Genomic DNA, 27,671 nt, shown 5'->3' with positions numbered 1-27,671 from the left:
CACCATGAGAAAACGGACAACAGACTGGGGCAAAACCACAAGCCCCAAGTCCTGGCCTGTCAGTGCCTGCTCTCCCTCCTCCCCTGCTCAGATTCCTCCTTCTGGGCTGGCAGGCGTGGGGACCTCCTACCCATCACCCTAGTGACTGTCTGCAGCGGGGTGGCTGTGTCTTTCAGATGGTCACCATGGCTGAGTGAGCCTGCTCTGGGCCCTTCCCGTGGCCCCCAAGGCCCCGGCCCAGCATGGTCCAGGCCTGTGGGGAGTGCTCCAGAGCTCAGCCGAGGGCTCTGCCACAGGGGGCCACCATGGCCCAGCCCCCTGCTCCCAGCTCTACAGTCAAGAAACACATCAGACTGCAGGAGAGGTGAGGCCTGGAAGGGGTGTGGGTGGAGGGATGATTTTGTGAGAAAGGGGGTTCCCCCTTCCCTGCCTCTTACCCCAGAGCCTCAATTCCCTCCACCCTGATCCCCCCAACTCTAACCATCTCTCCCCCACCATTAGCAGCACTCTTCATCCTATTCCAAATCAGACACCTTAGTACAGAGTAGACCTGAATCAACAGAGAAACCCAAATGTTCTCATTTGTGAAAATTTGCATGTCTGGGACATGGGGTTTCGTGTTACTCCATACCCAAGGTCCCCCAGCCCTCTGTGCCCATACCCTGCCAACTTCTACAGGCTCAAGGTTGGTTGACCTAGCCTGAAAGAAAAGGTGGCTGGGCTCTGATAAGCATTTCCATTCCCAGAATATCCTCAACAACACAGCCCCGGAAGGGACTTTCCTTGGCCTCCCCAATGTTGGGCGTAGATAGTGGGAGAGGAATCACAGAAATGGGGAAAGAGGAGCAAGGCTGAAATCCCTCAGAAAGCACGTGCCTGAAAGAGCAGGCACAGGACCAGCTAGGTGGCTAAGTAGATTGAGAGGGAAGGCTAGAGATGGGAGATCCTAGGTTCCAATCTGGCCTCAGACACTTTCTAGCTGTGTGACTTTGGGCAAGTCACTTAACCTCCATTGCCTAACCCTTACAAATCTTCTACCTTGGAATCAATGTACAGGATTGATTCTAAAACAAAAATGAAAGAAAGAAAGAAGAAAAGGAAGAAAGAAAGAAAGAAAGAAAGAAAGAAAGAAAGAAAGAAAGAAAGAAAGAAAGAAAGAAAGAAAGAAAGAAAGAAATGAAGGAAGAAAGGAAGGAAGGAAGGAAGGAAGGAAGGAAGGAAGGAAGGAAGGAAGGAAGGAAGGAAGAACATGCAATAGGGAGAAGCAAGAGCTTCAGCCCAAAACCATTTGAGCAGTGGACTGGTCTCCTGGGTGAATGCCTAGTAGACTCCAGTGAGGGGTCTAGAGAACATGCCAATTCAAACTCCACTAAAGGAAATGGGAATGTTTAGCTTGGAGAAGGAAAGACTTGAGGTGGGGGGTAGAGAACAGGATAATGATCTTGAAAGATCTGAAGGACTGTCATGTGGAAGGAGAATTAGACTTCTGCTTCTCAGACAAGAGCAATAAGTAGACATTTTGGAAAGAAGCTTTAGGCCCCCTGTAAGGAAAACTTCCTGACAAGTAGGGCTACTCAAAAGTAGACTAGGCAGAGGCAGCTGGGGGATCAGTGGATTGAGAGCCAGTCCTAGAGACAAGAAGTCCTGGGTTTAAATACTTCCTGGCTGTGTGACCCTGGGCAAGTCACTTAACTCCAATTGCCTGACTCTTATGGCTCTTCTGCCTTGGAACCAATACACAGTATTGATTCCAGGATGGAAGGTGAAGGGTTTAAAAAAAAAAAAGTAAACTAAGCTGCCTTGGGAAGGAGTTTCCCATTGTCAGAGGTCTTCAAGTGGAGACTGGACCCATGTGGTCATCCCCTTGTCAGGGATGCTGTAGAATGGATCCTTATTCAGGTACAGGCTAGGCTGGATGCCTGGGAGATCTTCTCCAATGCTAAGATGCTGGAATTCTATGACTCTGGTAATAGGAGATGCAAAGAATGGCCTCCCCAGCTGTGACCTCTGGCTTTGCTCACAGGAGAGGCTCCAGTGTGGCTCTGATCTTGGATGTGAGCTCTCTGGGGGCAGTGGAGCCCATCTGCTCAGTGTCTACGCCCCGAGAGCTCACTCTCCACTTCTTAAAGACCACTAGGCACCCCCTCACCCGCTGGGCCCTGCAGCACCAGCCACCCAGCCCTAAGCAACTGGAGGAAGAGTTCTCGGTAAGAACCTGGGGTTGTCCCTTAAGCCTCACCCCATTCGCCTCTAAATCATACCACAACAGGGGGATGCCAGAGGTTGGGGGAGCCACTTGGCAGCATTACACTTGTTCGTAATGTGAACAAAAATCGAAGTTAAATTCTGACCTTTCTGTGGTCAAGAGAGGCCAGGCCAGAGGTCAAGAGCAGGCTCAGGCATGGAGACACGGCAAATAAATGAACATAGAAAACATGGGCATTCTCTGGTGCCCACTCTTCTGACCGTAACCACATCTGACCAAAAAATAGGAAATTATCTAGCCTCGGACGCTTCCTAGCTGTGTGACCCTGGGCGAGCCAGTTAACACCCCCCCCCATTACCTGACTCTTGCTGCTCTTCTGTCTTAGAATTTATACTAAGACAGAAGGTAAGGGGTTAAAAAAAGGAAATTTATCAACCCTGCAATGGTTGGGCAGCAAGGTGGACTCAGGAAGGAGTCCTGGGCTTGCAATTGAGAAGACCCAAGTTCAAATCAGATATCTATTAGCTGTGTGACTTTAGGCAGGTCACTTGACCTCTGAGCCTCAGTTTCCTCATTTGTAAAATGAGAGGATTGGGCTCAGCAGTCTGCCTCTAAGGTCCTTTCTAGCTTTATGACACCAAGGGAAAGTGAGTCCCAGAATAGAAGGTACAGGGGGTGGGGTTCAGAGCAGGAGTTTCAGCTGCTCACAACCTTCTTCCTCACACTTGCCAGAAGATTCCCCCAAACTTTGTCAACCCTGAAGAACTGGACATTCCCGGCCATGCCTCTAAGGACCGATACAAGACCATCCTGCCAAGTAAGAGTCATGCCAGGGAGCAGGAGAAGCGGGAAGTGGGATGATGGGGTGGGAGGCCTCTCCATGGGGCTATAGAAGGTTAGGGCTGATTAGCACACTTGGGTTCAACTGAATGATATATATCTCCTCTTGGCAGTGAAGCCCAGGGCCAAGCTGGAGGAGGGGGTGGTGCCACAGGCCCACCAACCCTCCCTCCATAAGAGAATGGTAGGATGGAGGAGGCTCATCTGGGGTGAAGGAGGAGAGGCTGGAAGGGAGAAGGCACAGCTGGGCCAGAGGATACTTTTAGACTAGATCAGTGATTCCCAAAGTGGGCACCATCACCCCCTGGTGGGTGCTGCAGCAATCCAGGAAAGTGGTGATGCCACAGGTGCATTTATCTTTCCTATTAATTGCTATTAAAATTTTAAAAAAATTAATTTCCAGGGGGCTAAGTAATATTTTTTCTGGAAAGGGGGCGGAAGTCCAAAAAAGTTTGGGAACCACTGCTCTAGAGGAAGCCCAGCTGGGTTGGAAGATGCTTTCTAGAATAGAGAAGATACAGCTGGTATGGAGGCATCACCTAGCTTGAGACAACACTGCTGAGATGGAGGAGGTAATTGTAAGAATAGAAGAGACCTGGGTGGAATGGAGGAGGCACTTCTGGGAGAGGAAAATCAAGCAGCAAATATTCATTGATCACGTATGTGCCAGGCTAAACCTTGGGGCTGCAAAGGATTGGAACTGAGTTCTACAGGAAACCAGGAGGGAGAGCATTCCAGGCATAGGAGACAGCCAGTGGAAAGGCCTGGAATCAGGAGATGGAGTATTTATGTCCAAAGCATAGTCAAACTTGGTTATGGGGCAGCTCTGGTGGCTCGGTGGATAGAGAGCCAGGCTTGGAGATGGGAGGTCCTGGATTCTAATCTGGCCTCAGATGCTTCCTAGCAAGTCACTTAACCCCTCATTGCCTAGCCCTTACCATTCTTTTGCCTGGAACCAATACACAGTATTGATTCTAAGATGGAAGGTGAGGTGTTTTGTTTTTTTTTAATGTAATTGGCAGAGCAGCTAAATGGCTTAGTGGAATGAGAGCCAATGCCTGGAGACTGGAGGTCCTGGGTTCAAATTTGGCCTCAGACACTTCCTAGCTGTGCAACCCTGGGCAAGTCACTTAAGCCCCCCTCACCTTAGCCTATACCACTCTAAGCCTTGGAACCAACACACAGACAGAAGGTAAGAGTTTATTTTTTTAAAAGAAGATCTACATCTGAGAAGAGATGAAGCTGAAGCAAATCAAACCACCTCAGCAGATTTTTTAATGAGATTAGGGAATTAGGGGGACCCTGGGCTCCAAGGAGCTTGAATCTTCAGCCTCAGCTGGATGTAAAAATCGGTTTCCAGGGACCCATTAAGCATGAGCCCTCTCTCTATTGCACGCCTTATCTGATGCTTGCCTCTCCCTCTCTTCCTCTCTGTGACCCTGTATGGCCTTAACCACCCCAGAAAGCCCCAACTGGGTCATTTCAATAGCCTAAATTCACCACCACCACCACCATCCTACTCCAGCACCCAGAGGAGAATTTTTCATTCTAAGAATCAAAGTGCTACCCATAGGCTGGGGTGAAAGGGGTTGGCTAGTGAGGCAGATGGGGGCTCGTTTTACTATAGAGTGAGTAACTCAAGCCAATGATGGGCAGAAGGGCCAGAATAGCATCATGGCAGAAAGAGGCTCTTTCTGGGCTTCCTCTTCTGAGCCGGATCAGGAGAGACTGGGCCATAAGAGACTTTGTTTCTGATCCTCTTCCCACTGAAAGCTGCCTTCCCAGGATGCTAATTGATCATAGTCCTGTGACTTTGAACAGAAGGGACTTCAGTGGCTAATGAGGTCATCAGATGGGCAAAATGAGACCCAGAGAGATAAAATGATTTTCCCCATGGTCTCATGGGAAATTAATCAGTATCAAAAACAAAACTTGAACCCAGGTTCCCTGAATTCAAATCTAGCATTCCCCTCAATCGCTGCCTCCATAACCCTACCTAAAAAGGATTGTTAGGCATTTCTTAGCAATGTGACCCTAAGCAAATGACTTAACCTCATTTGCCTAACCCTTGTTAGAGTTGTTATTAAGAAAGAAAGGAAAAGTTAAAAAATAAAATAAAATAAAGATTGCTATGGATAGCTAGATGGCCCAGTGGATAGAAACCTTGGGCCTGAGTCAGGAACACCTGAGCTCAAAGCCAGTCTCAGACACCTTGGGCAAGTCACTTAAACATTGAACATACTGAACTCTCTTTGTGATTCACCCAAAGGTGCTCACCTCTGTGAGGAACTCTGGAACCCAAGGTCCAGAAAATTAACAGAGTGGGCAGAAAAGAGCCTTAAAATTTTTTTTAAGATAATTAGACTTCCCTGGAGGGACTTACATTTGAAGTTCTTGACCTGATTCCTCTCCTGGTTTGCTGTGTGATCTTGGGCTAGTCACTTCTCTCTGAATCTCAGCTCTTCCACCAGGAAAACATCCTTGCTTTTTACAATCTGTCACCCTTCACTACCTTTCTATCTTCATCTCAGTCTAGGTCGTTATGATTTCACTCCCAAGATATTCCAACTACCTCTTAGCTGGGGTCTGAACCTTCTCTCTTACTTCTCCAAACCATCTTTCCCAGTATTGCTGGAGTGACCATCCTGATCCCATCTCACATAGCACTACCCTGCTCAAAGACTTCTAGTGGCTCCCCATTACCCACCGAATAAAGTCGTTCCCCATTTAGCAAGCTAATGATGTTGATAATGGGCATTATTCTGCACAACTCCTCACTGCCATTAATTTTGTTCTCTTAGATCCCCAAAGCCGTGTCTGTCTTGGGAGGGCACAGAGCCAAGAGGATGGGGACTACATCAATGCCAACTACATCCGAGTAAGTATCTAGCAGCACCTCAACAATCTCACTGCCCAGGCAGAGATGCGAGTGTATCTACGTAGGGAGGGGGTGTGATTTTGATTATTATTATTAATTCAATTTAATAAACATTTATTAAGCACCTACTACGTGCCAAGCACTGTGCTAAGCACTAATAATTAATAAGTAACTTGTGTTTACAAGCTGTAGAGGAAAGCTCTTTTCTCAACCTCCTTGCTACACAGGCAGTACAAATATTATTACCACCAAGTTACAAATGAGGAAACTGAGGCTCAGTTTGGGTTAAGTGATTTGCCAAAAACTATGTAGTAAGTATCAGAGCTGGAATTCTAACCCAGACTTCTCTGCTCTGAGGTCAGTGCTCTTTTCTGCCCAATAATATTAATTTTCTGGATCTTGGGGTTCAAGTTCCTCATAGAGCCAAGTACCTTTTGAGTGAATCACAGAGAAAGCATAGAATTCACGCAGGAAGAGATGTTAGAGAACATTGAATGATACGAAGGTTCTTAATCTTTTTGTATCATGGATCCCTTTAACAGTCTGGCAAAGTCTAGGGATTTTGTCTCAGAATTGTGCTTTTATTTATTTATTATTTTATCTTTAAACTCTTATCTTCTGTCTAAGAATTAATATTTAATATCAGTTCCAAGGAAGAAAAGTGGTAAGGACTAGGTCATTGGGGTTAAATGATTTGCCCAGGGTCACACAGCCAGGAAGTGTCTGAATTCAGATTTGAACCTAGGATCTCCTGACTCCAGGCCTGGCACTCTATCCTCTGAGCTGCCCCCTCAGAATCATTTTTTGAAATAACTGAAGGAAATGCTAAATTTTTGTTAGACCTCAGTGAAAATCAAGATGTCAATTTTTCCCAACCAAGGTCATAGAGCCCTTGGGGACGTGTGGTCCCCAATTTAAGAACCCCTGATCTGATAGAATGTAAACTGTATTTCCATTATAACAGAATGTAAATAATATTGGACGGCAAGGGCTATTTTATTCTTTATCTTCAAAGCCTGACATAATGCCTAGCACATAGTAGGCATTTAGTAAATATTTGTCATTTGGTTGGTCTAATCCAACTCCTCCCTTTGACAGCAAACAAAATGAAGTCAGCTTCTTCTATAAAATGATGAGGTTACAAAGCTTCCCCAACTGTGTCCTGGGGGTCCCTGAAGTCACGTGAATGGTGGCTTTTGAGAAAACATTGTTGCTAGTGATGGTTTCTATTTTGAAAGAATAATATGAACACAAATGTGTATACTTATTATCTGGGATTTTTAAAATCTGAAAATAGACCTAATTTCTTCTATTTTGATTTTCTCTTTTATCCTGGGGGTACTGATATTATTTCATGGTTGGAAGGGACCTCAGAAATCATCTAGCCCAACCAATAGCCAAAAAAATAATCACCCTGTAAGGGGCAGCTAGGTGGCAGAGTGGATTTAGAGCCAGGTCTGGAGATAGAAGGATCTGGGTTCAAATCTGGTCTCAGACACTTTCTGGTTGTGTGTCCCTGGGCAAGTCACTTAACCCAACTGCCTAGCTCTTACGTTGGAACCAACCCTTATATCAATTCTAAGACAGAAGGTAAGGGATCTAAAAAAAATCACCCTACAATAAAGCCACAAGGAGTCTACACCACATGCATGTACACATACATATACATCAATATATAATATATAGAACGTATACAGCATTTCCATGATGACCATGTGTGTATAAACACAGCATTATTGTTGTTGATTCATTCATGACCAACTCTTCATGACCTCGTGGACCATAGCATGGCCATGGGGTTTTCTTGGCAAAGATACTGTAGTCATTTACCATTTTTTTCTCTAGTAGATTAAGGCAAACTGAGGTTAAATGACTTACCCAAGGTCACCTAGCTAGCATCTGCATCCAGATTTGAACTCAGGTTTTCCCGACTCCAGGTCCAGAACTGAATCTACTGACCCATCTAGCTGCCATAAATACAATACACATGCATATACATGCACATATATGAAGTGGGAGATTCCTAAGGCATCTCATTCCAATGATATCTAATTCTAATGGTTTTTCCTCCTATCAAATATAATTTCATGGAGGCAGCTGGGTAGCTCAGTGAATTGAGAGTCAGGCCCAGAGATGGGAGGTCCTGGGTTCAAACTTGACCTCAGACACTTCCCAGCTGTGTGACCCTAGCCAAGTCACTTGACCCCCATTGCCTAGCCTTTACTACTCTTCTGCCTTGGAGCCAATACACAGTATTGATTCTAAGACGGAAGGTAAGGGTTTTAATATATATATATATATATATATATAATTTCTGCATCTTCTACCTATTCCTATTCTACCCAGAACAAAGCAAGCCTCATCCCTCTTCCAGGAGTCACTCCTTCAAGTACCACTCTCCCATTCCCACCCCATTCCTAGTTTTCCCTTCTCCAGGATATTGTCGAGTCTTCTTCAATTGTATCTGACTCTTCATGAATCCCATTTGGGGTTTTCTTGGCAAAGACACTGGGGTGGTTTGCTATTTTCTTCTCCAGGTTATTTTACAGATGAGGAAACTGAGGCAAGCAGAGTTAAGTGACTTGCCCAGGGTCACCCAACTAGTAAGTGTCTGAGACTGCATTTGAACTCATGAAGGTGAGACTTCTTGACTCTAGGTCCAACATTTTATCCCTGGCTGCGCAGCTAGGTAGTTCAGTGGATTGAGAGCCAGGCCTAGAGATGGGAGGTCCTAGGTTCAAGTCTGGCCTCAGACACTTCCCAGCTGTGTGACCCTGGGCAAGTCACTTGACCCCCATTGCCTACCCTCACCACTCTTCTGCCTTGGAGCCAATACACAGTACTGACTCCAAGATGGAAGGTAAGGGTTAAAAAAAATAGATAAATAAATGAAATACTTAATCACATTTCTAGGTGGAAGCAGTATTTGGAGCAAAGAATATAAATAAGCATGAACGAATTGTAGATGCCATTTATAATAATAGAACTATTTATATAGTGCTTTAAGCTTTGCAAAGCACTTTACAAATATTTCATTTTATCCTCACAATCAACCTGGGAAGTGAATGTGATTATTATCTATTACTGAAATGTTCAGGTAAGAAAACTAAAGCAGATGGAGGGTAAGTGATTTGCCTATGGTCATATAGTTTATCAGTGTCAGAAGCTAGATTTGAACTCAGGTCCTGCCAACTCTGGGAAGATTCATCTTCCAAGTTCAAATTCAGCCTTGGATACTTTTAATATCTGTGTGACTCACTTAAGCAAGTCACTTCACCTTGTTTGCCTCTGTTTCCTCATCTGTAAAATGAGCTGGAGAAAAAAATAGCAAACCATTCCAGTGTCTTTGCCAAGAAAATCCCAAGTGGGGTCAAGAAGAGTCAGATGAGACTGAAAAATGACTAAAAGACAATTTGTTGAGTCCACACTTGGGATTCTATCCACTGAGCTGCCTTGCTACCAGTTTATTCTAATCAGAAGCCAAATATAAATCTTCTGTATATCCAGCTCCCTCACTGTGATTGACTTTATAATTCCCCCAGAAGATTTCCCACTCTTTAAGCCCAGACATTTATTGAAGCATACATTTATGTTATACACACATGTATATATATATATATATGCATTTATATATCCACACTAGCTAATCCTCCTAAACTTGGCAGGATGCCCACCCTGCCTGCTGAAATCAGCCACTCAGCTTCCTGAGGGTTAATGACTCTGGAGGATTTCATGGAAAAAGTACCAAAGGCGATGGAAAACATGCCTACGTTAGACTGCAATACCAGCTTGCATCTGCATTGCTAGCTATATTCCTTTTTTTATTATTGGGAAAGGGAGGGAATTCCTGTGCCAGGAAATCATGTTAAGTACTTTAAAATATTATCTCATTGGATAAGAGCCCCTACATTGCAAGGGGTACTGAAAAAATATTGCTTTGGCAATTCAGCCCCTCAGAGCTCCCCTTCTTCATAGCCCTTGCCACTCCCAATTCTCAAGCTTCAGTTTTCCATGATTTCTAGATCTCATCCAATGCACGGGCTCAAAGCCGGAGTCTGTAAAGATTCTAGAGGCTGAGAATCCTCCAAAAATCGGGCAGGTGGTGGCTAAGGGAAACTAAGAGGAGGTACTTAGATTTCAGCCTCTGAGAGTTCTCTGCCTAGGCATGGCCTGAGTCAAGGCATCATGCCAGAAATTTCCTCCATGGTAAAGTCCTAGTGCCTTAAGGTACCTTACCCCATCACACCCCACATCCTGAGAATGGACGTGAAACTTGCTGCCCTCTGGTGGTTCACAGTAGCCAGCATACCCTTCTGTAAAGGTTCAGATATTGAAAGTCAGCCCTCATGGACCAGGACAATTTAGAGAAGAAACAGATCTCCCTATTCCAAAGATTCAGACCTGGGAGACACCTTAAAGATCATATAGTCAGGGCAGCTAGGTGGCACAGTGGATAGAGCACCAGGCCTGGATTCCAGAAAACCTGGGTTCAAATCTGGCTTCAGACACTTTCTAGTGGGGTGACCCTAGGCAAGTCACTTAACCCCAGTTGCCTAACCTTTACCTTAGAACCAATATGTAATATTGATTCTAAGATGGAAGATAAGGGTTAAAAAAAAGAATTGATATTAAGGCAGAAGGTAAGAGTCTTTTAAAAAGAACTGATATTAAAGCAGGAGGTAAGGGTTAAAAAAAGAATTGATATTAAGGCAGAAAGTAAGGTTTTTTTTAAAAAAAGAACTGATATTAAGGCAGGAGGTAAGGTTTTTTTTTTAAAAGAACTGATATTAAGGCATGAGGTAAGGATTGCAAAAAGAGCTGATATTAACTTAAGTTAATTGACTTAAGTCAGAAGGTAAGGTTTTAAAAAACGGAGATTATTAGTCTCCCCCCCACCCACCCACCCATTTTGTGGAAGAGAAAACTAAACCCCAGAGGAAAAACTTGCCCAAGATTATGTAGGCAACATGTAGCAAAGCCTGGTTCCATAGCAGATATGTTGAAAAGCATGTGGGATCTGGAATTCAGCAGTGATGGCATCAGCAGCATAGCCAAGGACAGAAAATTAAGTATCCCAGAGCTACACCCTTCTTACACCAAACACTTCATCTCCTGTCTCCTTGTCTCTGCAGTGACCATCTTCTCTGCACTCTGTCATCATCCCTTGTTTCCTCAGACTCAGATTAAGCAGGAACTTTCCTCCGAGCTCCTACTGTCTTCCTCCTTCAAATTATCCCATATTTTGTATGCAGACAGCATTAATTGTTTTATTTGCTTACCTATCCATTATTTTATTTATTTATTCATTTGTTTTTGTGCATGTTGTCTCCCTTGAAAGAATGTAAACTCCTTGAGGGCAGGGACTATTTCTTTTCTGTCTGTATGCCCCACCACTTAGCACAGTATCTGGCACATTTTGTTGTTGTTCAGTCATTTCAGTCATGTCTAGCTCTTTGTGACCCCATTTGGAGTTTTCTTGGCAAAGATGCTAGAGTGGGTTACCATTTCCTTTTCCAAATCACTTAACAGATGAGGAAACTGAGGCCAAGAGGGTTAAGTGACTTGCCCAAAGTCTGAGGCCAAATTTGAACTCGGGTCTTCCTGACTCCAAACTCATGTTCTATCTCACTGTGCCACCTATCCCCTTCCTCTCCCCCGTGTCATCTGGCAAATATCTGGCACATAGTAGGTGCTTAAGGAATGCTTATTCACTCAATGATTGATGGTGTGGGAGGAGGAGAGAGGAGGAAAGTAGAATTTGGAGGGAAAGGGAATAACCTGAAGACTTTGTTCTGCATTTTGATGCTTAATACATAAAATACAGCAAAGTTAAAATATGCAAATGTAATGTAAATTGTGAGAGGGGGTGTGGGTGTGGGTGTCTGTCAAAAGCTCTGGCACTTTTATGTAAAGGGGCTGCAGCCTAATGTCAGGGTGTCTAAGGTCCAGGGAGAAGAAGCTCAGAGAGGTTCCCTGAGGTTCTCACTCCCAACTTTTCTCCATCTCCCCAGGGCTATGACGGTCGTGAGAAAGTTTACATTGCAACCCAGGGCCCCATGCCTAATACTGTGTCTGACTTCTGGGAAATGGTGTGGCAAGAGGAAGTACCTCTCATTATCATGCTCACCCAACTTCGAGAGGGCAAAGAGGTAGGTGGCAGCTTTCCCCAGAAATGCCACTCTTGAGGACCAGATTGCAATAGACACAAGGGCAGTTGGGAAGAGGCAGATTCCTTCTATGAGTTAGACCAAGGAAGGATGACAAATCCATCCCACTAGGATGGAGCAACAGCAGCCAGTATCTCAGGGAAATAATCATGTCCCATCCCTGGGAAACAGTCTTCTAACCATAGACGAGTCCTGGAAAATCTATGTGTGTCTCTCTCTAGCTAGAATATTGCAGGATCTTTTCTCTGTCTCCCTTCTCTTTCCTTCTCCACTCCCAGCTTTCACAAGATAAGGACACGCTTTGGGGTAAAATTTTCTCCTAGCCACTTATTCTTAGTGGCAGACCTGGTCCATGATGCTCACCCAATAACTTCTACAGCATAAACTCCCTATCTTTCATCCCCTGAAGAGGCTGTTCCTGTTTGGAGAAACCCCTGCATCTTGCTGACAGAACTGCCTCACTCTCTGACTCCCATCTCCCTTCCATCTAGAAATGTGTTCATTATTGGCCTACAGAGGAGGAAACCTATGGGCCATTCCAGATACGGGTCCAGGAAGTGAATGAACGCCCAGAATATATTGTCCGGCACCTTACCATTCAGGTATACAAATCACTCCTTAGAGATAGAAAGCCCTTAGCTGAAACCCCCCCTCCCTGTAAGGTACCTGTACAGCCTGAAAGGAAATAGACCTTCTCCTCCACAGGATATAGGATCTTCCTAGAGTTTTCTTCCTCAAGTTCAAAATGTATATCTCATTATTCATTTTGCATCTGTGAATTCTCTCTTGGGAAGTAGATAAAGTGTTTCATCATTGGTCCTCTGGAATAATAGTTAGCCATCATATTGATCAGAATTTTCTCTCTTTTTTTTAAAAAACCCTTACCTTCCATCTTAGAATCAATCCTGGGTATGGCTCCAAGGCAGGAGAATGGTAAGGGTGAGGCAATGAGGATTAAGTGATTTGCCCAAGGTCACCCAGCTAGGAGGTGTCTGAGACCAAATTTAATCCCAAGATCTCCTGTCCTCCTGTCTCTAGGTACGGCTCTCCATCCACTGAGCCACCCAGCTGTGCCTCCTGATCAGAAGTTTCAACTCTCTCAAACTTGTTTTTCTTTCTGATGTTGTATGTCATTCTCATGGTTCTGCTCATTTCACTCTTCATCAGTTCATACAAGTCTTCCTGCGTTTCTCTGAAACCACATCATTTCTTATAGTGATATAGCATTCTATTCCAGTTAGGTACCCTCATTTGTTCAACATACTGCAACTGACGGTCACCATCTTCCTCTGTAGCCTTTTCCAGTAACTATTTTGAATCAAAGTGCACCTCTCAACTCCTTTGTCAGGACCCAGATTCAACAAGAATTTGTTGAGCCCATAGTTGGCAGAACTCTATACTGTGTATCTAAGGCACAAGAGAGAAAACAGACACTATTCCTGCCTTCAGGGAATCTCCAGTCTCACCCTCTACTTTAATATTTGGTAAATTCATGATCTTATCCATGAGGACTGATTCAGATCACAACCCATCAATTTGTCCTCATCCTGTGTGACATCTGTCTTTCCTTAAGTCCTCCTTCATAGAGAATCCATTCAAAGTAGAGGAAGCCTTTGTCTGGTCTTTATGGATAGGTACCAGTGTAGTACTCAGGCTATCTGCCTGTCATTACTCATTTTCACCATATCTGGCTCGCCTTTTCTGCCAGTCATGCATCCCTTCAATGACAGCATATACAGGTATACCTTCCACATCCCAGTTTTTCCAATACAGTTTCACTATATCACAGGTCAGCATAAGAAATTAAGTGGAAATTTAGGGGGAGTTCTATAGAAGCTGCAGGTGACATGTGACAGCCAATAGACACACACAAAAGCTAGAAATGTTAACACTGACCTATACATAGCCTAGGAGCAAATATTTAACCCAAATTTTACAACAAAGTACTGTAAACACTCCATAAAAGAAAAAAAGGAAAAATTCAAACTTCTTCTCTGGTACGAAGGGAGGGCCAAGGCATTTTACTTGGATTTTCCAGATCCTAGGGTGCCACAAGCATTTCCCCTCCCCCTGTGATGTGGAAAGAATCTCTGTATTCCATTTATCTCCAACAAGTGACTGCTGGTAATGAGCAGCAGCAATCTCATACCCAGTATGAATCATTCCATTGTCCTTTGGGTCATCTTCAATTGGGATTCTTCTGAAAGGTGATGTTCCATGATTTGTAGCCAATAAACAAATCACATGATGATCATCAATAGAATTGTGGCTTATCAATAATGTGTCATAATTGTTAATGTTTTTGGCTGCCGTATTACATGCAACTGTCCACAATCGTTAAGTCTCCTCCTAGGTATCAGGAGCTTCTGCTGATGCTGCTAACACTCAAGCATGATTTGATGGGGTGGAGAGATGTCCCTGTATGCATGTTGTGGTGGAAGGTAGAAAGGTTAGTGAATGGAGAGAGAGATTAAACCGAGTACAGGATATTTGCTGTGTGTAGAGCAGGTGTGGAATACTAAGGAGTAAGCATAAGAAAGGAAGAGTGTCCTAGGGGAAACAGAGTCACAATGCATAAGAGAGGGAGGGTGTCCAAGTGCAGATCCTTAGAGCTGATTCCATAATGGGTACATAGGGAATCCATTCTAAGGTCAGAGCATTTGCAGGTCCTGGGTACCAGCTTTGATACAGATAGAATATTCTGTGGGAATTATGATGACCAAGCCCTGACAGATATAAATATCTGGTTGTCATAGTTGGGAATCCCTAGTGGTCTCTGCATAGGAAACAAGAACACTTGAGGAGAAACAGTGGATAAAGGTGTAATTAGTGGCAACTGGAGTAAGTGTATGCTGGTATCAAGATGTATTGATGAGGAGAGGATAGACTAAGATCCATGCTGTCACAAAGAATTGGAAGAACAAGAGATGGGATGTGTATTGTTCAACATTCTGCAATTGATGTACTTGGATTTGGGCTGGATTCAAATCCCAGTTCTGATGATTATTTTTGTGATACTGAGCTTTCTTACCTTCTCTGGGCCTCAGTATCCTCATTGATAAAACAAAGGACTTTGACTGTTTGATCTCTTAGGTTCTTTCCAATCCTAAAATCATGATTTAACTCCCCTCCCTTTCTAACAAGAGTGCCAACCAACCTTCCAGTCATCCAGGTTTGCAGCCTCTACATCATCCTTGACTCCTCACCCCATAGAACCAATCTGTTCCCAAGTCTTGTTGAGTTAGCCGCCATAATATTTCTCAAATCTGTCACTGTTCGCCATTCACATGGCTTCCCCTTGCCTAGACTATTTCAATAGTTTCCTAATTGTTCTCTCTGCCTCAAGCTCTTCCCCTCTCTAATCCATACACAACTGCCAAAGTGATTTTCCTAAAGGATATTTCTCTCTCCCATGCATTAAGTTCCAGTGACTCCCTCTTAACTCTAGGTGGTATAGCGGCTAGACTGCAGACTTGGAGTTAAGATGATCTAAACTGGGGCACTTACTAGTCTAAACTTTGAACTCTCACAATTTCCTCATTGGTGAAGTGGGGACAAAAACAGCATTTAAATTTTCAAAAAAATTGTTTTGAAGATCAAATAAGATCATGTGTGTAAAGATCTTTGGAAAATTAAGAGTGCTTCATTAATGTTAAATATTATTAGTATCACTATAATTTAATTCAATCAGTGTTTAATAAGCAGCTACTTTTTGCCAAGCCAGAAAACGAAAAACAGTCCCTGTCCTCCAGGAACTTACATAGTGTTATTCTAAGATGGAAGGTAAGGATTTAAATCAAATTTTTTGAAGACTTAATTGGAGCATCCAAGAGGCTCAATGGATAGAGTACCAGGCCTAGAGTCAGAAGGACCTGAGTTGAAATATGGCCTCAGACACTTACTAGTTATGTGACCCTGGGTAAGTCACTTATCCCTGTTTGTCTCCATTTTCCCATTTGTAAAATGAACTGGAAAAGGAATGGAAGACCACAAAGAGTCAGACACAACTCAACAATAATAACAAAAGACTTGATTGATCTACTGATTGGCCTAGATCCCAATAGCATATTATGCTTTTCCCTGCGTAATCATATCTATTTCATTCTCACAGCCACCAGGCGAGGTAAGGAAGGTGGAAAGGAAAATGTGTTATCATCCCTATTTTCCCATGGATCAGAAGGTTGAAGTCCAGGAGACAAAGTGACTTATCCAAATTCATATTCCAAGGACTAAAAAGGAGGTCTCCTGGGCCATTGGTCTATGTTCTCTCAATTCCCAAGCTCCTATCCCAATCTCTAGCAATTTTAAGGAGGGACATTAAAGGCAGGAGGAAAGCTAATCTTGCCAACTTCCTAAATTCTTCAGAGTAACAATGAAGGTTGGCTCATTACCCAAAGTCCCTGGGTCTATACCCCTTCCTCCTATCTTCCTTTTAGGATCTTTAGTTCTTCCTTTTAGGCTCAAGCAACTCAGGGAAGCCTTTTCTGATCTTCCGAAAGAGTAGTGCTCTCTCCCTAAGGAAGTGAACCTAAGCATACTTCCCCAGTGTTAATGCCCCTAGACAGTGGAAGCTCCTTGAGGGCAGGCACTGATTCCATCTTTGGTTTTAGATTCGCAGTGCATACTTAATGTATAAATGGTGAACTGAATTGTCTATGTGAACTCCATGGCCCAAGGAACTGCACCTCTAGTTCCTCTCACCTTTTTACCCCATCTCTTAGTACCAGGGGGAGTGTCGCTCAATAAAGCACATCCTCTTCTCTGCCTGGCCTGATCACCAGACCCCGGAGTCAGCTGGGCCCCTCTTACGCCTGGTGGCTGAAGTGGAGGAGAACCCAGATACAGCAGCCAGCTCTGGGCCTATTGTGGTTCATTGCAGGTTTGTATCCCACCCTTCCTCCCAAAACCCTCCTTGGGCTACCCCAAACCCCTGAGTTAAATGGGTACACAAACACACTCTCACAATACACCTTTGATGTACTCTTGGGCCTTATTGCCCAAACTTGTGCAAATGAGGCTAAGATTGCCTTGACTGAGGAAACTCTAGAACCTTGCTGGCGAAGCTGTGGCACATGTGCAGAGCTGGCACTGGGGTTGCTGCTCCGTTCCCCCTCTTCCCAGCACCCAAGGACATTTTTTTGCATGGCCAGTCTCTCTGTCCAGCCAGCCCAAAGCAAGCACTTTCTCCCTCAGCTCTCTCTAGTAATGCAGGGGCTCACCTCACTGACATTTGCCCTCTGGGCACTTGAACTTGTTATAGGTTCCCCAACAGTGCTCTAGAAGGTCAGTCAAGTATCAGAGGGCAAAGGCAATGGAGTGCTGTACTTGGAATTAGGAAGGCTTGAGTTCAAATCTACCTTTAGATACTTACAATCTATATGGCTACAGGCACAGCCTCGGTTCCCTCATCTGAAAAGTGTAAATACAAGAACTTTGTTTTAAGGCTTAATGAGATAATATACATGAAATGCTTTGAAAAACTTAAAACAGTAACTAAACGCTAGCTGCTTTTATTCCTGGCTGGCCTGGTCTGACCCTGGGCATAGAGCACTGACCTAGGTCCTGAAGGAAGGTTTTAAAGGGAAGGATGGATGTGGAGATGTGATCTCCATTCTCCAGGAGCTCCTGTTCTAGGGGTAGATGGGCTGAGAAAAGGGAAACCGGTCCTTTCAACACAGGAGATCCATGAAAGCTTCCTGAAGGAGAGGAGGCTTGGACAAAGCTGAGAAGAGAATGGAGTCCTAAGTAGAGGTGGGAGAAAAAGGAAGAGTGAAATAAGTGAAGCTGAGATGGATGGAGGAGACATCTCAGGAAGACAGCCTGACATTCACTTAGACAGAACTTTAAGGTTAAATGACTTGCCCGTGGTTACACTATTACAGGCAGACTTTGAACCCTGCCTTGGGGTCTAGCACCCTATTCTACAATGCTTTTCTTATCAAGGAAATCCAGATGAATGAAGAAATGATGAAGCAGAAAAAAGAAAGATAGGGAACTTTGATTGGTTGAGGCTGAACCTGGTCTGGCAGATGATTAGACAGGAGGAAGATTATATAAGAAGGGATGAGGGTAGAAGGGGCATCATGGGGGCTACAAGTGATTGCCGAGCAGATGGAATTTGTTAAAAATAGCAGCAGCAAGAGTGTGTGCTCTATGACTTTCGATAGGTTTGGAAGCCTGATATGCTAGTAATTGCTTCCCAGTTCTTTCTCCATTTTTGTGGTTATTTTTTTTAATCCTTACCTTCTGTTCTATTAACTATTCCAAATGTCAGTTCCAAGGCAAAAGAGTGATAAGAGTTAGGTAATGGGGGTTAAGTGACTTTCCCAGGGTCACATAGCTAGGAAGTGTCTGAGGCCACATTTGAACTCAAGACCTACTATCTACAGATGGGCTCTCTATCTATTAAGCTACCTAGCTGCTTCTGCCCCACCCAGTTCCTGACTCCTGAAATAATCACTCCTTTGCCCTCTCCCTAGATAAAATGCCCTTTGGCCAGTGTATGCCTAGAAGTGTTCTGCCCAGCATTCATTTCTGCCCCAACTCTTAAAAGAGTACCACTGATTTCCAGTCCCACCAGAACGGGGCTCCTGGGGCCAGCTGTCTTCTACATACTCTTGTCTCCTGATGATATACCCCACTTTGGCCCCTTTGCTTTATCTCCAGTGCTGGGATTGGCCGGACTGGCTGCTTCATTGCCACACGGATTGGCTGCCAACAGCTGAAGGCTCGAGGGGAAGTAGACATCCTGGGCATCGTATGCCAGCTTCGGCTAGACAGGTGGGTTCAGGCCCAAGATAAGAGTGTGAGCAGGGCCACCATGACAACCATACCCAGTGAGTGCTCCAACGTTAAAGGCTTTTTCTCTTGTTCCAATTCCTGTAAATATCATTCAAGCATCAGTATCTTTTTTTTTAATTTTTTTTTAATTTTAAACCCTTAACTTCTGTGTATTGACTTATAGGTGGAAGATTGGCAAGGGTAGGCAAAGGGGGTCAAGTGACTTGCCCAGGGTCACACAGCTGGGAAGTGTCTGAGGCCGGATTTGAACCTAGGACCTCCTGTCTCTAAGCCTGGCTCTCAATCCACTGAGCTACCCAGCTGCCCCATCAAGCATCAGTATCTTGAAAGAAATGACCCTGCTGCCGGAAAAAAAACTATTTTATAACTAGCAAAGTGTATATTTTTACTTGGGGGTGGAGGGCAACCAGGATTTAAACTTGGGTCACTTATATATGAATTTATTCTGAGCCTCAATTGCTCATCTAAAAGGCTTTAGTATTTGTACAAAAACATTTTCTAATCCCTCTGACCCAGGAGAGTTTGGGAGCTGGGGGCTGGAGAAGAGTGTAAAACTTAGCAATGGAAGAGCACTAAAAACTAAAGAGATGAAAACTTAAATTATAGTGGGACACTCCCAGAAAATATATCACAAAAATGTCATATCTAAGAAACACAAATATGTAGGTCTCAAGAACTGATGGAATCAATTTGATTCACCAGATAGTTATTAAGTGCCATGCAAGGCATTGTGGGGGATACCCAAGATACCAAGGTGACTCTCCCAGAGACCCCTGACCCCCAATGAGCTTCTTATCTAAAAATGGAAAAAGACAGGCACACAAATAACAATGTTAAATGACAAGGTCAAGAAAGGACCAAGCAAAGTGCTATAAGATCACTTTCCTCTGGAGGAAGGAAGGAGGGGAATGTCAGGGAAGGCTGTGTGGGTCTTAAAGGAAACATGGAACTTTAACAGATGGAGAGCATAGGAGATCATATATGCAAAGGTCATGATAGGGGAAGGAGAATTAGAACAGAGTTGCTAATTGACTCTATCTTATGCCCCAGATAGGCAGCTCCAAACTTTCTCCTTTCCAGGCTTCCTGAGAGCTTCCATTTCTCCCTATTGTAGACCTCAAAAGCCCTTTACATTTCTCCAGGTCTTCTCCATGTTTGTTCCAGCCTTTGAGGGAGAGATATCCCTTTTCTGTACCAAAGTGGCCCTCTCCTCTCATGCCTTTGAGTTCATCTTTTTCCCACTCATTCCTCTGACTCATTTTCAGTTCTTCCTTGTCCTTTGGCCCTACTGACTACAAAAATACCTAGGTGAACCCCCTAAAATCTTTATTTGTACTTTCTCAGGCTATCAGGCTACATAACTCTCCTCCTTTTCCCAGTTAAATTCCTAGAAAAGGATCCATCCTCTCACCTCCCACTCACTTCTCTGGCCTTAGTAAGCTACTCTGGTTTCCAACCTGACCATCTACTGAAACAGTTCTTGTTATTGTATCTGTTCAGTCCTGTCCAACTTCTTGCAACTTCATTTTGGGGTTTTCTTGGCAAAGATATTGGGGTGGTTTGCCATTTCCTACTCTAGCACATTTTTACAGATAAGGACTTGAAGCAAAAAAGGTCAAGTGACTTGCCCAGGGTCACACACGTATCTTGTATCTGAGGGCATATTTTAAGTCATGGGACAGCTAAGGTAGTACAGTGAATTGAGCTCCAGGCCAGGAGGACCTGGATTCAAATCTGACCTCAGACACTTTCTAGCTGGACAATTTACTTAACCCCAATTAACTAGCCTTTGCCTTTCTGTCTTAGAATTGCTGCTACTAAGACAGAAGGTAAGGGTTATAAAAATAAAAATAGATAAACCCAATCTGATTTAGGAACATCGAGGCAGCACGGAAGATAGAGCACCATCCTAGTTGTATGATCCTGAGCAACTCAGTTAACCCCAATTGCCCAGCCCTTGCCACTCTTCTGTCTTAAAGCTGATACTAAGACAGAAGGTAAGGGTTTAAAAAAATTGAACTAATAAAGATGAGTTTTCCTGATTGCAAACCCAGTGCTCTATCCATTGTGCTGCCTCGCTGCCCCCAACACTTCTCTATAAGATTACTAATGATGTCTCAATTCTCTTAACTGCTGATTCCAATGGCCTTTTCTCAATCATGATTCTATATATGTCTTGCCATAGCTTTCAACATTGTTAGACACATCTTTATTCTGTCCATTCATTCATTCATTCCTTTCTTGACTTCTTTATCTTGATCTTTCTAGGTTTTCCTCCCACCCCTCAGATACTCCTTCTCAGTGTACTTTGTGAATCATCACCCACCTTTTGCCCTTAAGCCTACGCAAGGCTCTCTATCTTGAGCCTTCTATCTATCTATGCTCTAATTTCCTGCTATCTAATCAGCTCCAGTGAATTCAATGATCATTTCTCTATAGATGACTCCCAGGTCAATATTTCCAGCCTTGGTTTCTCTCCCAAACTCTAGCCCTGCATCACCACTTGCTGTTGGACATCATTGTCTGTATGTCCTAGAAGTATCCCAAACTCCATATGTGCAAAACAATACTCATTATCTCTGCTAAACCTGCCCCTTCTCCAGGGGCTATTTCTGTGGAGGGCACCACTGTCCTTTTTGCTACCCTGGTTCAAAACCTTGGAGTCATCCTCCACTCATCTTTCTTCCTTGTTGTTCAGTTGCGTCTGACTCTTCACAACCTCATTTGCGGTTTTCTCTGCAAAGGTTCTGGAGTGATTTGCTATTTCCTTCTCTAGCTCATGTTTACCAGATGAGGAAACAGAGGCAAGGAGGATTAAATGACTTTCCCATGGTCCTGCAGCCAATAAGCGTCTGAGGCTGGATTTGAACTCATGAAGATGAGTCTTGCTGATGCCCCGTGCTTTATGCATTGCACCATCTAGGTGTCCCAGTCTTTCCCATCTCTTACCAGTTGCCTGGCCTGTACACATTGTTCCCATCCATTCCATTCTCTCTACTATGCTGTAGCTTGGACTATTACAATAGTCTTCTAATTGGTTTCTCTGCTTCTCTTCTCTTTCCCTCTATAATCCATCTCCCACAAAGTTACCAAAATAATCTTCCTTAGATACAGGCATAAATATATCATTCCCCTGCTAAAAAATCTTCAGTAGCTCCCCATGGCTTCCTCAGCCTGATATTTAAATCATGCAAGTAAACTTTGATTTAAACACTCTAGGTCCCAGATACTGAGTTATAAAAAGGCAACAGGTGGTACAAGGCCAGGAGTCAGGAAGACCTGAGTTCATATTCAGCCTCAGACCCTTCCCATCTTGATGATCCTGGGCAAGTCATTTTCCCTCTTTATCAGTTTCCTCAACTGTAAAATGGGGATAATAATCCCCCCTACCTCCTTGAGTTATTGCAGAGATTCAAATGAGATCATATTTGGAAAGCACTTAGCACAGAGCCTGGCTCATAGGTAGGTATTTATCAAATGTTCCTTTCTTTCTCTACAATAAATTGAAACAGACCTTTCCCTTGAAGAATTTATAACTTAGCCAGGAGAAACAGTATGTAAACATTTGTTGCTGTTCAGTCATGTTCGACTCTTTGTGACCCCATTTGGGGGTTTTCTTGGCAAAGATTCTGGAGCAGTTTGTCATTTCCTTCTTCAAAAGTAAATAGACATAAAAAAAAAAGATAACTGGAGTGGGGTGAGGGACTGATAGCTGTGGGGAATCAGGAAGGGCTTTTTGAAGAAGGTGATTGTTTAAGCTGAGTACCTTAAAGAAACTAAGGATTCCAAGGAACAGGTAAGGAGGGGGCGTACTTCTGGCCCAGAGACCAAGGAGGCCAAAGGCACCGATATTATAGATAGAGGGATAAATAGAGTAACGAACCGGAGGAATATCAAGGTGGCCAGCTTGACTGAACCATAGTATATTTGGAAGGTATAAGACTAGAAAAGTAGGTCCACATGGTGAAGGACTTTAAATGCCAAATTGAAAAGCTTTGATCCAAGGGGTCATAGGGCGTTAGAGTTTATTGAATAAGGATATTTTGTTATATAGTTAGATTTGTATTTAAGTAGGAAAATCTCTTTGAGAGCTATGTGAATGATAGATTGAAATGGATATAGACTGGATTTAGATGGACTTCTTAGATATAGATGGACTTGGACTTAGATAGAAATGAACTTGGACTTACACCAAAGTACTTTCTAATTCTCAGATGCTGTGATTCTACAGCCTCTTGTCCCCATCTTCTCTTCAGGTGTCTAGATGCAGCTTTGAGTAAAGCAAGATGGGACTTCTACCTAGAAGGGGGTGGCTCTGAGAGACAGAGAGTGGACACAAGTTAAAAATTAGCTTAGAAAAATTCCTTCAGGGAAATTATGACCTGTAAACCAAGGACACCATATGCATGGAGAATATGGAGAACCCGGGGCCTCCAAAAACTCCTGATCTGTTGTCTCTGCTTTCAACATCAGCTTTGTGTTTCTCATTCCAGGGGGGGTATGATCCAGACCAGTGAGCAATACCAATTCCTGCACCACACCCTGGCCTTGTATGCTGCCCAGCTGCCTGAGGAACCAAATCCCTGACCTTCTGGGACCTGGTTGAAAAGGTGACATAAGCCATATAACCTCCAGACAGAACCCAGTCAGAAAAGAGGAGCTTTCTCTTTAAAGGCCTGGAAGTTTGACCTCTACCTCTGTGTCAGTCTTGTCCCTGGGGGTCTCTGATCCTAGAACTAGCACTGCTCCCTCCAGAGCCCCCAGTTTTCATTCTCCTTTCATATCCCTGGGAAGGATCTGGTGTCCTAGATCACTAACTCGCTGACTGGCAAATGGAGAAATGGGAGAGTTGTGGGTGATCTAGAGGCAAATCTTGGACCCCACTTGAAGAATTGATCCTCCAACAGTCAGAGAAAACTGAGTTCCAAAGGACAAACCCCAGAGACACCAAGGTTTTTAAGCCTACCTGCTTCTCTTATCCTCGGTTTCTCAAAATGTACAGCAAGGACTTTACATGTAAATTTGGGTGCCTAATTCTCAAGCCCATAGCCTGCCTGATTTGAGATGCTGACTGCAGCAAACCTGGAGGAAAAAAACCCAGGTAGTCCCACCTCCTCTGGCGTGCTACTTTAGTGGCCAAGTTTCTTCTTTTATGACATAGAGTCAGTGTTTCCAAACGTCTGATCATAGACCTTCTGTGTGCAAATCCTAAGGACAAAGGGAGCATGGGGAAACTCTTGGCCACTATTTCTGCCTAAATCTCCCATCCTGGCCAATGGAAAATATTCCTCGACCGTCCCTCCACCCACTCCTTTTGGGAAATTTTGTAACTCAAGAGTCCTATACAAAACCACCCAAGCTGGGCTCAGCACACAAATTAGCCACTGGTCAGCCTTCAGATGCTAGTGATTTTTAAGATCTTTAGACCAGACCCTGTAAAAAAACTTCCCAAAGTCCTAGGAATGCTTCTGTCCTCTCTTCATCAACCCATCTGTGTGTGTGTGATGGAGATTCCCTGTGAAGGCAAAAGAACCAGATTCTCTCCCTGCAATCCCTATCAGGACCAGGATGAAGAGTTTGGTCCAGGCCATGTGCCATCTACCCAAAACCATCTCGAGGGAAGGGGAGGTTGGGAGGAAAAGGGAGAAAGGAAGGTAAAGATAAGTTCCTCTTGAAATGTCTAGAATAGGCAGCAAGGTGTCTCAGTGTCTCAGGCAAGCCAAGCCTGGAAACAGGGAGGTCCTGGGTTCAAATGTGGCCTCAGACACTTCCTGGCTGTTTGATCCTGGGCAAGTCACTTACCCCCATTGCCTAGCCCTTACCACTCTTCTGCCTTGGAACCCATATACAGTATTGATTCTAAGATGGAAGGTAAGGGTGTAAAAAGAAAAAGAAAAGAAATGTCTAGCAGAAATATCTTCTCCCTCTTTAAAGCCATTCATACCTGCCTTCCACCAGGTAAATTTCTTTAAGGTAATCCCATCAACAAATTTCAGCCCCAGAAGATCCAGACTAATAAAACAGTAAAGCATTTATTAAGTGGCTCCAAGCACTGAGCTAGGCACTGGGGATACCAATATAAAGAATGAAGCCATCCCACCTCACCTGGAGCTTACTTTTAATAAAGGCAACAAATAAATAGATACGAATTACTTAAATATAAATTGAGGAAATCATTAAGGCTTTCAGCAGAAGATGATCAATCAGTCCAGACCTAGAGAGGATGGGAAAATCTTTTTTTTTAAACCCCTCCCTTCCATCTTAGAATCAATACTCTGTATTGGTTCCAAGGCAGAAAAGCAGTAAGGGGTAGGCAATGGGAGTTAAGTGACTTGCCCATGGTCACACAGCTAGAAATCATCTGAGGCCAGATTTGAACCTAGGATCTCTCACTGGAAAAAGATCTTTGATGCAGGCAGGTAATACAAAGGATAGAGCATGGGACTTGGAGTCAGAAAGACCTGAGTTTGAATCCTGCTTCTGATATTAGTTATTTAACATTGAACAAATCATTCAATCTTTTTGTGTTCAATTTTCCTATTCTGTAAAATGGAGATAATAATAGCACCTACCTCCCAGGATTGTGGTGAGGATAAAAAGAAATAATCATTGTAAAATGCTTTAGAGCAGTGCCTTGCACAGAGTAAGCTCTATCTAAATAAGTGGTAGCTATTATTATTGGCTACTTTAAAGATGGAAGGAGGAAATAGAGGGATCAGTCTAGCTTTAGGTCCCTTTCTTCTATCCAAAGCCCTTCTGGAGGGCCAGTTTGATTCCAGATGCAATCTAGGACTTGCTGCCATTGTATTGGACCTCTGGCATCAGACCTAAAATCCTCTAAGGCCAAGATTCTAGAATCAATCCAACTTCCTTTGTGTCTCCAGGACTAACTTAGCACCACATTCCTGAAGACAGGGCACCAGATTAGAGGCCTATAAACCTTCCCCTCCAACCTAAACCTGAAGGAAAGTCTGGCTTTTGTTACATGCTATCTCACATCAATCAATGTGGACATGGCGGTATTATCCCCTGGATCCCCAGGGAGCTGATCCTGAGGAAGAGTCCCCCTTATTCAGGACCCATCGCTCCTCAAAGAACAGTGGTCAAAGATTTTCCTTGGTCTTCCTAAGGAATTCCTCCCAGAATGTGATTTTTTGAATGCTCTTCTGACCCCCCATAGCTAGGCACATCCTTTCAGATGGATGAAGCTGGGGGCCTGTTTCTCAAGTGCCTGATATCCTGAGCTCAGACCCAGCAAAGAGAAAAGCTCTGGGGATTTCCATAGCATCTTCCCTTATCCCCGCCCCTCAATCAATGGCACTTTCTGCCTTTTTCCTTCTGTCATGCTTTATCTCTCCCTGAGGACTAGAAATAAGAAAGCTCCAAAAAGGCAATCAAGTGGAAAAATAAAGCTTTCTTGAGTTACCGGGTTTCTTCCTTCCTTACTGCATGAAAGAAACACTTTTGTACACGAATACAAAGTTGACTGTTGAGGTTCACTTGTCAGTTGGGTATATGTCATGGGGATGGATTTACAATGGTCTGGGTCTCCATCACCAAGGGTGTGCATTTATGGGATATAGGTGTCCAGGCGTAAGGGTGCAACCTTAGACAATCCCTGGAACTGTTGGTTTGTTGGCAACTCTATACTGGTCAGCTGAATTTCCTAGTAAATGGCAGAACCCTCCCACCCGTCTTCTCAAGTCCATTCCTTTAGAGTTCATCATTCTTTCTCCAGGAAACAAGTTGGAATTCTGAACAACTCAGGGTTTACCTGTAGAGAATAAGTAGAATTCTTGTGCCTGAGAATTTGCATGTCCTCCACACTAAGGGGATCATTCTTTCCTGGGAGGAATGGCTGCCTTTCTGGGAGGTCACTGTGATAGAAAGGAGAGAGGGATGAGTTTGAAAAGACCTGACTTCAAATATCACAATTGCTTAATACCAGTGTGATCATAGGTAAATCACTCCTTCTTCATCTGTGAAATGGGAATAAAAACCCTTGTACCACTTCCTTCTCATGTTACTTTCCGAATTAGAATCAATACTAAGTATTGGTTCCAAGGCAGAAAAGTGGTAAGGGCTAGGCAATTGAGGTTAAGTGACTTACCCAGGGTCACACAGCTAGAAAGTGTCTGAGGTCACATTTGAACCCAGGACCTTTCATCTCCAGACCTGACTCTCTATCCACTGAGTTACCTAGCTGATCCTCTCAGTAGGTTTTAAGGAAAGTACTTTGTGCACCTTAAAAAGGGCCATGTAGATAATCAGTCAATAAACATTTAAGGGCAGCCCAGAGTCAGGAAGACTCATCTTGACCTCAAATATGCCTCACAAGCTTATTAGCTGTGTGACTCTGGGAAAAGTCATTAAACTTCACTTGCCTCAAACCCTCCTGCAAAATAAGCTGGAGAAGTAAATGGTAAACCATTCTAGGATCTTTGCCAGGTCTACTATTTGCCAGACTCTATGTTAAATAGGCAGAAGTACAAAAAAAGAACCCTGTCCTAAAGGAGCTTAAAATCTAATGGGGGAAGATAGAACACAAAAAGCTAAAAAGTGGTTAAGGGATGAGGTAAAAGAGAAGACACCTGAATCAGGGAGGTGCTGGAGAAGTCAGAGGAATCCCAAGTGAGACATGAAGAGAAGCCTGACCAGAGCTCTCTCCTTAAATGGAAGTTTGGAATTCAGACTCCTCCTCTAATCAGAGGCAGAAGGTAGTGATGACATGGCGTAGATCAGAGTTACTGAGAAGGGAAGAGAGGAAGTGAAAACAGTT

At 43.8% G+C, this 27,671-nt stretch overlaps 1 protein-coding gene across 2 annotated transcripts; it reads left to right on the top strand.

Moving 5' to 3' along the window:
* The first annotated feature begins 227 nt into the window (after positions 1–227).
* PTPN7 (protein tyrosine phosphatase non-receptor type 7) lies at positions 228–23,479 on the top strand. 2 transcript variants are annotated; one of them, XM_044674158.1, is made up of 9 exons: positions 228–364; positions 2,024–2,207; positions 2,939–3,023; positions 5,848–5,924; positions 11,936–12,073; positions 12,583–12,693; positions 16,813–16,970; positions 18,758–18,871; positions 23,386–23,479. In XM_044674158.1, the coding sequence occupies exons 1-9, from the start codon at positions 243–245 to the stop codon at positions 23,477–23,479; spliced, it is 1,083 nt and encodes a 360-aa protein (XP_044530093.1). In that variant the 5' UTR covers positions 228–242. The 2 variants fall into 2 exon arrangements, with proteins under 2 accessions (XP_044530093.1, XP_044530092.1); XM_044674157.1 differs by having other exon boundaries at positions 243–364; positions 2,942–3,023.
* The last annotated feature ends 4,192 nt before the right edge of the window (positions 23,480–27,671 follow it).

The sequence above is a fragment of the Gracilinanus agilis genome, chromosome 4 (genome assembly GCF_016433145.1).
Source record: "Gracilinanus agilis isolate LMUSP501 chromosome 4, AgileGrace, whole genome shotgun sequence".
NCBI lineage: Eukaryota > Metazoa > Chordata > Mammalia > Didelphimorphia > Didelphidae > Gracilinanus > Gracilinanus agilis.
Note: the sequence above shows the minus strand (reverse complement) of the source record. Positions and strands in the feature narration are given on the sequence as shown.